This window comes from Lathamus discolor, chromosome 3, assembly GCF_037157495.1.
Source record: "Lathamus discolor isolate bLatDis1 chromosome 3, bLatDis1.hap1, whole genome shotgun sequence".
In the NCBI taxonomy this organism is placed as follows: Eukaryota; Metazoa; Chordata; class Aves; order Psittaciformes; family Psittacidae; genus Lathamus; species Lathamus discolor.
The window spans coordinates 15,763,090-15,777,460 of NC_088886.1; the positions used below are offsets into that span (position 1 = coordinate 15,763,090).

Consider the following 14,371-nt stretch of genomic DNA (forward strand, 5'->3'; position numbering starts at 1 on the left):
AAACAGTTCCCATCCACTTTCCATACTGGTACAGCAAGAACATGGTAACTTTAAGAAAAGTGGATGATAAAGGGTGATACTTGCATTAATTATAACATAAGGTATAATCTAGTGCCAATTAAATCAATTTTTTTTCTTCCTGACACAGTCATTATGATTTACCTACCTTTTTTTTTTCCTTATTTTTTTTCAATTTACTATGAGAAAGTCTTAATTTGACGTAATTCTTGTCTTACTTCTTTCCGTGACTGTTAGTTTTTGTTTGCCCGGGGACGTTGAAAGCAATTGTGGACTCACCGTATTTATATGAAGCTGAACAAAAAGCAGGTGCTTGGTGCAAAGATCCTCTCCAGGCTGCAGATAAAATATACTTCATGCCATGGACTCCATATCGCACCGATACTTTGATAGAATATGCTTCTTTAGAGGACTTCCAAAATGGACGCCAGCAGACAACATATAAACTGCCAAATAGAGTGGATGGCACTGGATTTGTAGTGTATGATGGCGCTGTCTTTTTTAACAAGGAAAGAACTAGGAACATAGTAAAATTTGATTTGAGGACTAGAATTAAGAGTGGAGAGGCCATAATCAATTATGCTAATTACCATGACACCTCTCCATACCGATGGGGGGGAAAGACTGACATTGACTTGGCAGTTGATGAAAATGGCTTATGGGTTATTTATGCTACGGAGCAAAACAATGGGATGATAGTAATTAGCCAGCTGAATCCCTACACCCTGCGTTTTGAAGCCACCTGGGAAACAACGTATGACAAGCGGGGAGCATCCAATGCTTTCATGATATGTGGTGTCCTGTATGTAGTGCGGTCAGTGTATCAGGACAATGAGAGTGAGACCGGCAAGAATGCCATCGATTACATCTACAATACCCGGTTAAGCAGAGGCGAGCATGTGGACATTCCTTTCCCCAACCAGTACCAGTACATCGCCGCAGTGGATTACAACCCCAGAGACAACCAACTGTATGTGTGGAATAACAACTTCATTCTGCGATATTCTTTGGAGTTTGGCCCACCTGATCCTGCCCAAGGTAAGAATTTGGGTTTTCTCATTTTTAATCTCTTCATACTTCCATTCAGATAATCGTGTTACGATATTTTTTTTTAGACTTAGCTGTTGTCAGAAAGGCAGGGAAGAGTTGTTTGTCTGCACTGTACAGAATTACAGTGGTGCGAGGAAAATTTGCAGAACCTGTGAAGAGAGAGAGAATTTCTTTATTTGGTTTATGGGCTTGTGCTTTTCTTTTCTTTCTTTCTTTCTCTTCCTTTCCTTCTTTCTTTCTTTCTTTCTTTCTTTCTTTCTTTCTTTCTTTCTTTCTTTCTTTCTTTCTTTCTTTCTTTCTTTCTTTCTTTCTTTCTTTCTTTCTTTCTTTCTTTCTTTCTCTTTCTTTCTTTCTTTCTTTCTTTCTTTCTTTCTTTCTTTCTTTCTTTCTTAATACAAGTGTTCAGCTTTTCTGTGTTTAAGAACGAGTTGAGGAATTGTGTATTTACTGTGTACCATCAGTCAGTCTGACTTATATAGCTAAACTAAGTTTGAGTTCATTCATGCTGAGCCAGAAGCCTGTTCCCATTCGTTCAGTGTTACCTGACTTCTGAATTGATTACAACATACATACAGACCTTTTAACTTCTTGGCGCCAGCAGCTGAGAGCGATGTATGCTAGGAGGTCCCAGAGGAGATGTCGGGGGTTAATGTGTAGTACCAAGCATAAGTATTTTTCTGCAGCCCTATTTTCAGTTTCTAATGCCGAGTTAGACAAGATTATCCAACATCTTAGCAGCTTTCTGTGTAGGTCCATTGCAATTGCAGTTCAGCTCACTTGAAGTTAGAACAACTTAGCCAAAAGGAAAGACACTAATTGCCAAAAGAGGGGGAATAATCAGAGCTTCTGAGGGCTCAGAAATCCCTAAAAATGGCATGATCAGGCACAGCCACATATTAACATCTGCAGAGGAGAGTAGATACCAAGATAAATGCTCCGTGGCAGAAGATGCATACAGCAAGGAACAGAATGTTGATAAGCTCCTTTAGCAATGAAGGTAATACTTCACTTCTCTCGTCTAACTGGTATGCATGTTTAGCAGCTGCTTTTTCTACTTCAAAAATGTAGTAATAATGGCTTCTCCACATGAAAGGCAGCTATCCTGCTTCAGTGAAGCTGATTCAGGCACAGCAGTGCAAACTAAGTAGTGTGCACACGATTATATCAACATACACATAGCTTTTCCAAGTAAAGAAGTACGCAATACACAGCAGAACAAGGCAGTTTAGAACTGATACATGGGTGATCTCCAGAGCCAAGTGATGATCTGTCCAGAATCTGGCAGTACGTGGCCAGGCTCAGGCAGTTCTAAGGTGTCTGGGGACTGAGCTCTGGCTGCAAGGGCAGCCATCCTGGCGAGCCATCCTGTATATCAAGCTAGTCCATTCCTCAGGGAGGCTTTGGGTCTGCTCTCAGCAGAGACATACCCACCTATGTAATTAGAAAAAAATTAAAGCTTTCATTTTCATATATTCTCTTGCATGATGTCACTTATAATTCGGTTTAACTGAGATGAAGATGCATTTTAAATTCTCCAAAGCTGTAATAGTAAGAGGGAAAATGGAGGTGCAGGCTCTAAGGAGCTTTCTCAGTTCAGGCAGCTGCCATGAATGTGGCAAAAGCTAATCTTGAAATTACTGCATTGAAGAAGACGTGTTAAGGAAGGGCAGGGAGGGAAGAAAAGGCTTTATGTAATTCTGCCTTTGCTTTAGTAAATCATCAAAGGTCTCAAATAAGACATTTCGTAACGTTTTACGATGAGAGTCTCCAAGAACCTGAGTTCCAGTGCGTGTGCTGACCATATCCCATCTAATACCAGAAAGAGATTTTAGTGTCCACCAGCACCCCTTAATGTTCCTGGTTTCCTTGCTGGCATGCAAGGAAGGGGAAGAAATGGTTTATTCTAACCAGACCTAGGCAAGAAGGGTTCCAAGGGCACACCACAGGGTGCTTGCCTCTCGTCTGAGCTCTTTGCCCATTCACCCGTGAATGCAGAGAAGGAGTGTATTTTGAGTGATTTATGAGTTTGTTTTAAATTCATTATGACATAAGTAAATATAGTTTGATTATGGCCTTTTCAAAATATAGAAACCATATGAAGGCACTAGGTTTATTTGAATGTGTAATGCATATATTCACAAACAGCATTTTTCCTTATATAAAGTCAACACACATTATTTTAATTTTGTATGGATCTGTACATAGCAGATCTAAGAATACGTTTCAGTTCATTTCCTCTTTTGCCTAAGCCAATTGCCTGTAGTTAAAGACTACTAAATTAAAGGAAAAGTTATCTAATATGATTGTCCTTGAAATGTACTGCTGTAGAAACAAGAAAAGATTCTAGCTTTCTTATTTGTATTATATTCTCAGTTACTCTTTGTTTCAGCGTAAAGTCTGTTTAAAAAATCATTCTTTCTCTTGTTACACAGGTAAAGGACCTATATATATAATACGCATTTGGATTTTTTATTTCATATGGAAATAGACCAGATTTTCAGCACATTTGATAAAGGGCGGTTTTGTGTTTCTTTTGTTATGGTTTGGTTTGAGTTTTTTTGTTGTTGACTCACATTACTTAATAATCTACTCAAAAGACATAGGATAATATTCTCTAAGTCACCTACACAAGAACCTTCTTTTAGTGTCTTTTGCGGTGGTGCTTTAATATCAAGTATTTAATGGTGTCACAAGGTCAGTGCCTCAAAATTGGAAGTCGTGGCCTTTTCTGTTCGAATGGTTAACTTGGGGCCATTGTGGGAAACTCGGCAATCTGTGTTCCCTCTGTTGCCGTGGGAGCAATAATGATATATAGACACACACTGATTCTTTTTTTTTTTCTCATCTTTCTGTCTTGGCTATCAGTTCTTGTCTACACCATAATGTTCAACTATCGGGTGCTTCAAAAACAACAGTCTTTCTTCCTACATGAAAGATGGATTTGTCACATTAGAGTCATACTTTTGAGCTCAAGGGTTTGCATTTGCTCCCAGGGACAAAATCTCGGACTCATCCGTGACCCCAAACTTGCCTTTTTCTTCCTGTTGTTTCTTTCATTTTTAAATCTGCTTATTGAAACCTCTGAAATACCACTGTAATTAACCTGATGTTGGCCTTGCCCTTGCTGCAAACCTACACCATTTTCTCCTCTTAAAACTGTCCACATTATGTGCTCCCTGTACCCTTATTTTCTTAAATCTTCAAGAGAACTGTTCAGACTTCTAGCAGATGCAGCGGCGAGGCTACTGTTTTACTTTGACAATGCAGTCTGCTGCTCTTAGAACCTCTCTTCACCTCCTTCATCATGTGTCATTTTTTCTTCTTGTCCCATGGGAACTATACTGCATAGATGTAGCGTAGAATATTTAGGTTGGAAAAGGCCCTTAAGATCATCAAGTCCAACTGTAAACCCAAAACTGCCAAGTCCACCGCTAAACCATGTCCCTATGCACCGTGTCTACACATCTGATGCAGACAAAATGCTGCAGTTTTCTCAGAGGGGCCCTCCTGTTTCTGCAGTGTGTCTCCTGGCATTTGCAGCATGTCTGCCAATACAGTGCAACATGTTAAACATTCAGCCTCTTCTACACCTCAGTCTACCTCTGAGTCTACATAGATACAGAAACAGTTTTCAGAGCTATGGCTGACAAGTACCACTCAGATACTGCAGAAGAGCACATTTTCTGAGGTTAAGTTTAAAAATTACATTTAAAAATTAAAACCATAATTTAGAAACAAAATAAAATATATCAGGCCCTGCAAAAAGCCACTATGAAAAAACTGAAACAAAACAGAGTTTTTATATCCTTGGTAAATTTAGTGAATATGTTGTTACATTCATTCTAAAGAAGGTATCCCAGGGACCAAATGAATCCTCACTGGAACAGGAAGTTTTAAAAGATTTTTAAGTTAAATGATCAGGAAGAATGAAGGGATTTTTCCCCCTAGAAAGTGAATATGAGCATTACATTGTAGGGTTTCCTTGGTAACAAGAAGAAGATAAATCCTTTTGTTCTGTGTTAGTGCGTTAGGGAGAGATTTCATCTACACTCATCCCAATTTGTGCTAACTGTGCAAACTGTTCAAACTAAAGTTGTCTCCCCTTTTGTACCATGATACCCATCATTAAGTTTTATTGGATCACTGCAGGAAAATACGGATGTTGTGAGTGTGGACAGAACAGAAACTTGGAAAGTACTATCACTAAGGGCTTGAAATAATAGGAAACTAGTACAGCTAAATCTTTATAACACCAAGAATCTGCAATGAAGTCATGCAGCAAATTGTTAAGTAAATTAGATCGTTACTGTTATATTGAATCTGATACACTACAGGTTGATTAAAAAGTGGATGTACAAGTAAGGACAACATAATAGGGACCAGATAGCAGATCTCTTGATCATAGGTATTTTGCTAATTTTGTGGCATACTTGTTATCATTTTCAGGGTATGTATGTATGAATGGCTTTGTAAACATTTCACTGTCAGCTAAATGGGATTTGGCAGGGTCAACAGAGTACTGGCTAGCATAATAGCTGGAACCTATAGATAATTACGTAGTCTTAGTGACTTCCCTGCTGTTCACTGAAGCATGAAAACAGGCGCACAGTGGTAATATGCATTAGGCAGGGAAATCTGGATTTGCACTGGTTTCAGATCTGCATTGCTTTACATGGCAGCTCAGTGTATGACATCTTTTGAAAGCAAAGGTGGGCACATAGATATTTACATGTCCAAATGCATCGAAATAATCTGTCCTATAAGAGTATACTTTTAACTGAAAAATACATGCAGCTGGTTTCTACAGTTACCTATATGCTGGAGATGAAAATAAAAGTATTGGTGTTTTCAGAAGCAGCACATCATCTGGGCATTTCAAGACAATTGTAAATGTAAGGTTAGAGTTGTATTTTGAGTGGGGATTTTTTTTGTTTTGATTTGGTTTGCTTTTTAAAAAATATATTTTATGCCTGCTTAGAATAGAAACCTGTTGGCAAAGAATGCTAGATAGCTTGTGTGCCTTCTCCAAATCTGCTCTTCACTGTCAGGTGGGGAAACAAAGTTAGTATTCCCCTGCCATCCTAGGCAATTGTGTTATGTTTTTTATAGACATCACACTGTTAAACAGGTGTTAAGTTTTACTCCAGTGGTGTCTTCATTTTTAGAAACCAATAGTACATGTAACTGTTTACATCAGCTGTTGGTAACTGCATAAAACAAACGTAAATTAATTACCCCCAACTTGACCCTTGGATTTACTTCCTATTGCTCTTTCTTTTTCTTTATATATTTTTTATTTCACAAAGACAGTCTTCAGCTGATAATGAGACACACCTATTCTTAAAAAAGAGGTTTGGGGATTCTCCTCAGCATGTCAAGCTTAACCAAAAAGTCAAAAATAGAATCTCACATTGTAAAAGTGGGGGTTTTGGTGTTGGACAAAAATTACATATCTTCAGCCTTATAGAGAGGCTCCGTCCTGCTGCTTGGAACAATAGGGTAGTAACCTGGACATGGAGTTTGTTCTTCTTCTTAGTTGTGGTATATTAATCATCACTGTCATTATCTTCTGTTGGCAAGGCGCTCTGCAAGACCTTGCATGTGAGCCTGAAGATGCCATCACCCTCAGCTTTCAGAGCAAGGCACATCAGGTGGTGGCAGCTATCATGGGTCTTCTTGAGGCTCAGGAGAATGGCTTTGCAGGTCATGTTCTCCAACAGGTCATTAAAACCAAAATGATCTGCCTTCTGAAAGGTGGATGTATTCCTTAAAGTGATGTGTTTGGTTGTTTCTTATTTTCTCAGATATTCCCAGATTTCCAGCACTGTCTGGAATTTTCTGGTATATTCTTAAATACAGTGACTTCTTCTTCTTAAAAATCTAATTCAAGATAAAGTCTGTCAGAGATTGCTTATATTTCTTTTTCAGTTTTGTGAGAGGTGGTTTTGAAGTCTTTCTCCTAAAATGTTAGATTACAAATATGTTTCTAAAGTATGTCCTACTATGTAGGTCATTTTTGAATCATAGGTGGTATGCCTTGAAACTGATTTTAATGGATAGCATTCAAATTGTTTGACCTAAAGTAGTGACAGCAGAATATTTTAGCTCAGGGTGCATCACAAAACATGTTCTGAAAATTGTTACCTCACTACTGAACTTAAGAGAGTTGTTATGAATTCTTACGGTGATATTTTGCTCCTGAGACAAAGCTATCCTAAACATTATAGGTTTTAAGTAGTAATTGCAATAATGCTAATACACATTTCAGTGATTAAATATGTACTAATTAGCACAATGTGTTAGGGGATAGATAATAATAATTGGTTGTCCCCCGCATCATTCTCTGTGCCCCCCAGTTCTCCGCTCCCCAGGACCTGATTCAGCAGGTGTTGCCTGACACTTCTGCAAGTGATTGCAAATGCTTTTGACAAATGTTAATTGGGAAAGCACTAGAAAGCTGGATGCATTGTAATCAAAAGAGAATTACAGCAGTTTCACAAGATGTCAGGCAAGTACTTGCAGAACAGATCGGAGGATTTCAATAGGTTCATAGTAGCTGGCTACACCAGGAATTCAGCGCAATTACACAGACGGTATTCAAGCAGCCAAGAATGAGACTGAAGACAGCACTGAAGAAGTTCCTCATTTGTGAGCAAGAGAGGGATGAAAAGCACATCTTTGCATTGTGATGTTCAAAAACTCCATTCTGAATTCATGTGAAAGTAAGATAAATTCATATTTGAGAATCCTAATATAACTGGAACATAATTGAAAAAGGATTCTGAAATAATTGTGATCTGCCAAACTACTGAAAGTCAGTCTTACTCAAAACAGTAACTTAAAAAATATCTGCTGAAAGAAAGTGAGGCAGCACTTCTTTGGTTTTTGTTTATGATTTAACTTACAGAAGATGTGTTGTCCAATAGAAGAAGACAAAAAGAAATTAAAAAACCAGTCTATCCACTGTTGTTAATCATAAATTATTTTCATTTATTCTTGTATCAGTTAGGATTTAAAAATACATGGTATTAGTTTATTTATTCTCAGGACAAGGATCTTCGCTTTTATGTTCTTGTAAAGCACTGTGAATGTTAACTAAGATTTGGAAATAATTAATGATAACTGTTCCAGTTACTTTGCTCACTTGCATTATTTCAGCCATTGCTCAATACGCAGTTGAAGGTGATGAACATGAATTCCAGGCTGTGTTCTCCACTAGCATTAACTGGTATTATCTCTCCAAAGCCTCAGAACCTTGTCAGAGCTCGGGCTGTACCTCAGCAGCTCCAGCCATGCGTTCCCGACGTGGGTCAGTGGAGTGAGCAGCTGTGAGTCCCAGGCAGAAGTGATTTGGCCTAAGCCGATCCTAGTGTTTCATAAAAGATTAAACTAAGTACTTGCCACTGGCTCGAATGAGTTGCGTCTTCATACCTGCTTTATCAAAAAGGGATGCTAAGGCCTGAAGTGTTCGAACATGAGAACACCTCGTACATGCTAGGTACTGCTTCTGTTTGGAGCTAATCGGGCGTGCTGCAGCTCTCTCAAGCAGAATGACTGCTGGGTAGGAAGATGTTATCGTAATTATTTTCCTGGAAGGTGTGTACTGGGTGACTTGAAGTTTTGGGGTCTATTTTTTTTAAATGGTCTCATTAGTTACAGCCCACTACCTTTGTTGTTAAAGCTGGACTGCACTGTTTACGGCACGCTGATTCAAATGATTCTGTCTATTGAGTTACTCCTTCTGCAAAAGTGATTAAGAAATCTTTAATTGCGTTGAGCATGTTTGTTATGTACTGATAACTCACTAGGCCTTTCAGCCTTTAGAAATGTAACTATCAATTTTTATTGCAGAAGAGATTATTTTGAGAATGTGCTGAAACATCATACTGGTATGAGCTGGGAGTAAAACAGAGTATCAGTCAAAGTTATATCTTAGGCACCCAGACTAGCAATAAGAGTAATATTAAGATAAAGGAGACACGAGAGAATCTTGTAAAACTGCATAAATAACATTTAAAGAACTTTTAAATATATAATTTTGAAGTAATTTACTTTATTATTACTCTTAATTTTCTCTGTGCAGTGCCTACCACAGCAGTGACAATAACCTCTTCAGCAGAGCTATACAAAACCACAGTGTCAACCACTAGCACTACATCACAGAAAGGTCCCATAAGCACAACATTAGCTGGAGGAACAAAGGAAGGAAGCAGAGGACCCAAGCCACCGCCACCCATTTCCACAACCAAAATTCCTCCTGTGACAAGTTTTTTCCCTTTGCCAGAGAGATTCTGTGAACCGACTGAGGCCAGGGGGATTAGCTGGCCTCAGACACAAAGAGGAATGATGGTTGAACGCCCTTGCCCCAAAGGAACACGAGGTATTGCCTTTAAAAATATATCTTGATCTCAGGCAGACATTTCAAAAGCAATGTGCTGCTCTCTTATGGTGAATTGTTTTTTTAATCTCAAGCTGCCTGTCACACGATTTTTTTGTTACTTGGAGAATGCAGTATCTACAGGCAATGGTCAAGTTTTAATCTGCAAACGACATTTGAGTGTAACTGCAGAATTACCTTGTGCATGTGCTTTTGAGAATCCAGGTCAAATTTTAGGGCTTTGCTTGAGGACTGTTGTGAAATATGCTTACAGCTGCCTTTCTCATTATGAGCTCTCCTCTGGATGAGCTCCAGGAAAAATCAAGGGCTTTTTGTTTGTTTGCGGAAAACGTCTGGTACTTTTCACTGACTTTTTTATTGCTGTTTGTAATCTGCATTATTTCCTTACGTTTTTGTCAATTATTGTCAGCTACTGCCATTAGTGGCATTCAGAATTTAACATTGCTTAGCCCAGTGTAGCTGATTTCCTGAATGTGTGCAGAAAAATGGTTTCCATTTCACTGTCGTTTTCTGTATTTGTTGTAGGAACTGCCTCGTATCTCTGCGTGGTCTTAACTGGAATGTGGAACCCCAAAGGCCCTGATCTAAGCAACTGCACCTCACACTGGGTAAATCAGCTGGCTCAGAAGGTTGGTTGAAACCTTTTAATCTGCTGTACACTGATGATTAAGGATTTTAACTCTGAGCATTAATAATTCAGTTTGTTGAAGCCCTCTTTGTTATTTTGTGCTCATTTAAAGTAGAAAGAGTTATAGGTACTTTGTGTGCATGTGTGTGTTTTGGTACAGTCTCCCTCTTAAGTTCTTATATTGAATCTGTGATTACGTGTTTTCATCACTATTTAAAGCAAAGTAGCTTTGTTGGTGTTCAAAAAACAAAAGCTGTATTTGCTTAATAAATGAAATATTATAAATCATGCAGCAAAAAACTGTGGTATACAGAAAGGTTTTTGGTTTAGTAAAAATTATACTGTAATAAATAGATTTTTTTTTTCTGAGTGAATTAATAACAGTATGATTAGAGCACAGAGCCATTTTCTGTGTTTTTCTTCCCTACTGAGATGTACTAAGTTTATGAAAACTGGATAATTTGTTGTCAGTACCAGGCTACTTGACTTTCAAATGCCTCAAGCACTAGTAGGAACAAATAGATTTCTTACTGTCTGATAATGGCAGTAAAATAAAAGTGAGGATGAATAGAATATCTAGCCCGAAAGTCCCAGTCTGATTTCTGGTTTTGATGGCTGTTAAGAACTGCTTTTGTGTGTCACGGATCTAAGAACCTTTAATCTTCTGAGATAAAGAGAACGTTATTGGTCTCAATTAGTTACAGATTTCAATGTATGTGCAAATGGTTGTTTCACCACAACAAAGGTACATGGGGAATTGGAATTAGGAGCCGCAAGCAGAACAAGGGACCCTGCTGAGATAATATAAACTTGTCATTTCAGATCAGAAGTGGAGAAAATGCTGCTAGTCTGGCCAATGAACTGGCTAAACACACCAAAGGACCTGTCTTTGCTGGCGATGTTAGTTCATCAGTGAGGCTGATGGAGCAGCTTGTGGACATTTTGGATGCTCAGCTGCAGGAACTGCGGCCCAGTGAAAAAGACTCTGCTGGAAGGAGTTATAACAAGGTACACACCTCCTGTCACCTCCCCCTGCTGGGATAACCATTGCCCTTGGTTACTTTATTTTTTTCCTTGCAGAATTACTAATCTATACTTTGTTTCACATGCTTATAGTACTGGAATAAACATGTAAGAGAAAACAGCAGTAAATACGCAGCAGAAAGTTGCAATTACCTTCTTTAGGGAATATGATATAATTTACAATAGCTGCCTGGTCCTAAAATACATAGCTGTGTCTCTTATTAAAATCTGGAACGCATTATAACTAGTGTGAGGAAATGGGCATTAGCTCTCAGAAATTCTGTAACAAATCAGCATGTTTATCCAGTGATCCTTTTAACCCTGAACATGTAATAAAATCAGTGGGATTCTGCATAGGTGCAGAGTTTTATTTTAATCCAACTTCCTGCAGAATAATAGCACTTTCTTAGCCTTTTAAAGACACCAGCATCACTTTCAGTCGATCTTACAAAAATACCTTAAAGTGTGTATCTAAAACACAAGTAAGTTTTCTCAGGAATGATGCTTAGAGAAGCATTTCAGAGAAAACTCATGTCTTTGTGGTTTAAATACAAATCACAAGTGTTATTACCATTCCTCTTTTTCTCAGAGGAAACGCTGTATTTCTCGGCCTCTTCCTTGCATCAGCTTATTCAACAAGCTACAAACAAAACATTTTTTCAGCCTTCTTGAGAGATCTCCATGTACTCCTCTGTTATTTTGGCAATAGTTTCATTTACAGTCCCTAGCTGCTATTAGAAGACTTTTCCTAGAGACAGATCAAATGTCCACACAAGAATACTCTCCTTTGACCTTTTCACACAAATGACACCTCTTGGGCAAAGATACCTGGGCACCTGTGTAAAGGCTGGGGAAAAATGCTGCCTATGCGATAGGTTTTTATAGTCATTGCTGGACAGAAGCAAGATCAATGTCCAGGCTGTAGTTCAAATTCAGGTTTTGAAGCACCAGACTTAATTTCTTGATATTTTTGAGCTTTACAGAACTTGTCTAACTTCTCGTTTTCTCTTTTTTACTAAAAAGCTCCAAAAACGCGAGAAGACATGCAGGGCTTACCTTAAGGTATCTCTCCTGTGCTGTCACCCTGCTTTCTCCCTGCTTCAGCAACCTGCCACGCTTTATCATCTTGCTGCATGATCCTATGTATTTCAGTCTTTGATAAATGTGTATTGTGCCCCATATCAACTGTACAAATGTTGGCTTTGCACAGGTATAACACTCAAAAGATTAAAGTTCAAAGTTTATACCTCTTTTACCTCAACTTGTTCAAAACTTAAAGAGCAGAAATGGTTATCTGAATTGGAAGTAACATCTCTCTCATAATACAACTTTGTTTAGGGGAAAAAGCTAGCAACTTAACAGAAATTACTTCAGCTTGGATAGTATTTTATATCAAAGACTGTTAAGAGTTAATTTGCTTGCATGAAAAATGTACATTATATAGTCTGCTTTGTTCTTTGTGTATTTTTACATGTTGTGACATCACTCTTTCTTACAGTTTTAAGAGTTGTTACAAAAGCCAGATTCAGTGACTTCAGGATAAAATGCAAAGACAAACATTTCTCTTAACTTTACTAGTAAAATGTGTGACACTTGTCCCATTAACCAGGTTATATGGAAAGCATGTAACACATTGCTAACTGATTTTCAGTTTTTTTCATCTGCTGTAGAATGGTGGTAGTCTGCATTGGCCAGCTTCTGCTCTACAATACAATGCCAGTAACACCACCTCGCACCTCTAAGAGGATAAAAAGTTCTAGAACAAATCATGTCTGTCGGAAAAATCTTATTGCGCATCTTTTCAAAGTTTCTTTTAAAACTACTGATTTTTACTTGTACCCCCTGAGATAAAATGTAAATGATTTTTGAAAAGAACTTTGAAATACTTTGCAACATAATAAAATAATTCAGACTCTTAGTTAAGAGACATCTCTCTATACAGGGCACTTCGGCTTTTATCCTGTATCCCTCAAAGTGGATGGGAGATGTGCGGTTATGCAAAAATTTGCCAAAAAGAGACAAAGATCTGGAAAGAAATTCACTCCTCAAATAATAATAATAGTCATAGCTTTTTATTAGAAAATATTTTTAATAGTAAAGGGAAATCTGGCAGATATGGTTTGAGTAGGCTTGGGTTTTTATACTTCATTTTAAAGAGAAAACATGAATATGAGCAGTAATGGTGTTACTCCAACAGCTATGTGATCTTCCTGCTGCACACTCACCTCCGTCTAAAAGAACACCTCAGGAATATTGGGCAGGAGATCATTTTCAACAGGAAAAATGGAGAGCTAGATTATCCCATAATAAATAAAAAGCATTTCATATTAACAAATACATACTGTCAGTGCTATATGTAGATACACAAGAAACCATAGTGCAACCTTAATTTCCAGCCAGTGTCATTTTCTGTAGGTCTCAAATGGGCTTCTCTGCTTAGATAAGACTAATAAACCTCTTGAAATTACAAATCAAAAGCTGACTTACACTATGCAAATGAAGCAAGTTCCCACTTTGTGACAGAGAATTCATTTGTACCTCAGATTAGAGGCTCCAATCTGTATTTCTTGGTGACTAATGAATCTGGCCTCTGCAGACCAATTTCTGTTCCACTCTAGTTAATGGCTGCAGCAGTATCAGTGTGAGCATTTTGACTATTCTGTCTTCCATTAGAGAAAGAAAAAAGGCTTTAATGCCACTTCGAAGTATCTTCCACCTGCCAGGAAGGTCGTGGTGGCTCACAATACAGACAGAAAGAGGATATTAAAATGGATTGGGTTAATTAATGTTGCTCTGACAATAGCTTTGACCAACTTTTCCTGTTCGTTTATTTGCACAATATAGTATTAGAGACCGACATCTTTCTGTTTGTACAGTGTGTTCTGTTTCCATTCCCATTGCTTTTAAATTGATCAAACAAATTATATATGTGCTTAATGACACATTATGACTAGGTAAATGGGACAGAGTAAACAGGGTGTTTCAGCAATGCATGGTGTACTCAATGCAAAGCATACTCAATGCACAGATACATTATGCATTAATGTAAGAGCCTGCCTTCAATTGATTAACTGATTACTCTGGATTATTTTGTAAAAATAATGTAATCATGTCATGGAATTATTCTTCTTCCTTATTTACTGTTACTTTATATGCAGCTTAATGAGCCTTAAAACATGATCATAGACTTGTTGCAAGAAACACTTTTTTAAATGGAAGGTTTATTCAGTTTTACAGTTTTGCCTTCACTGATA

The 14,371-nt window shown here is 37.9% G+C and overlaps 1 protein-coding gene across 15 annotated transcripts in view; it reads left to right on the forward strand.

Annotated features, from left to right (window-relative positions):
• The window catches only part of ADGRL2 (adhesion G protein-coupled receptor L2), a 181,909-nt gene that overhangs the window by 136,316 nt on the left and 31,222 nt on the right, over nucleotides 1-14,371 (forward strand). For 11 of the 15 annotated variants that reach the window (XM_065673669.1, XM_065673677.1, XM_065673676.1 and 8 more), the window contains exons 5-9: nucleotides 256-1,056; nucleotides 9,152-9,448; nucleotides 9,992-10,095; nucleotides 10,917-11,102; nucleotides 12,141-12,179. In XM_065673669.1, coding sequence (XP_065529741.1) covers nucleotides 256-1,056; nucleotides 9,152-9,448; nucleotides 9,992-10,095; nucleotides 10,917-11,102; nucleotides 12,141-12,179 — 1,427 coding nt within the window. The remainder of the gene's footprint in view (nucleotides 1-255; nucleotides 1,057-9,151; nucleotides 9,449-9,991; nucleotides 10,096-10,916; nucleotides 11,103-12,140; nucleotides 12,180-14,371) is intronic. The other 4 variants (XM_065673678.1, XM_065673683.1, XM_065673672.1 and 1 more) reach the window with 1 other exon arrangement.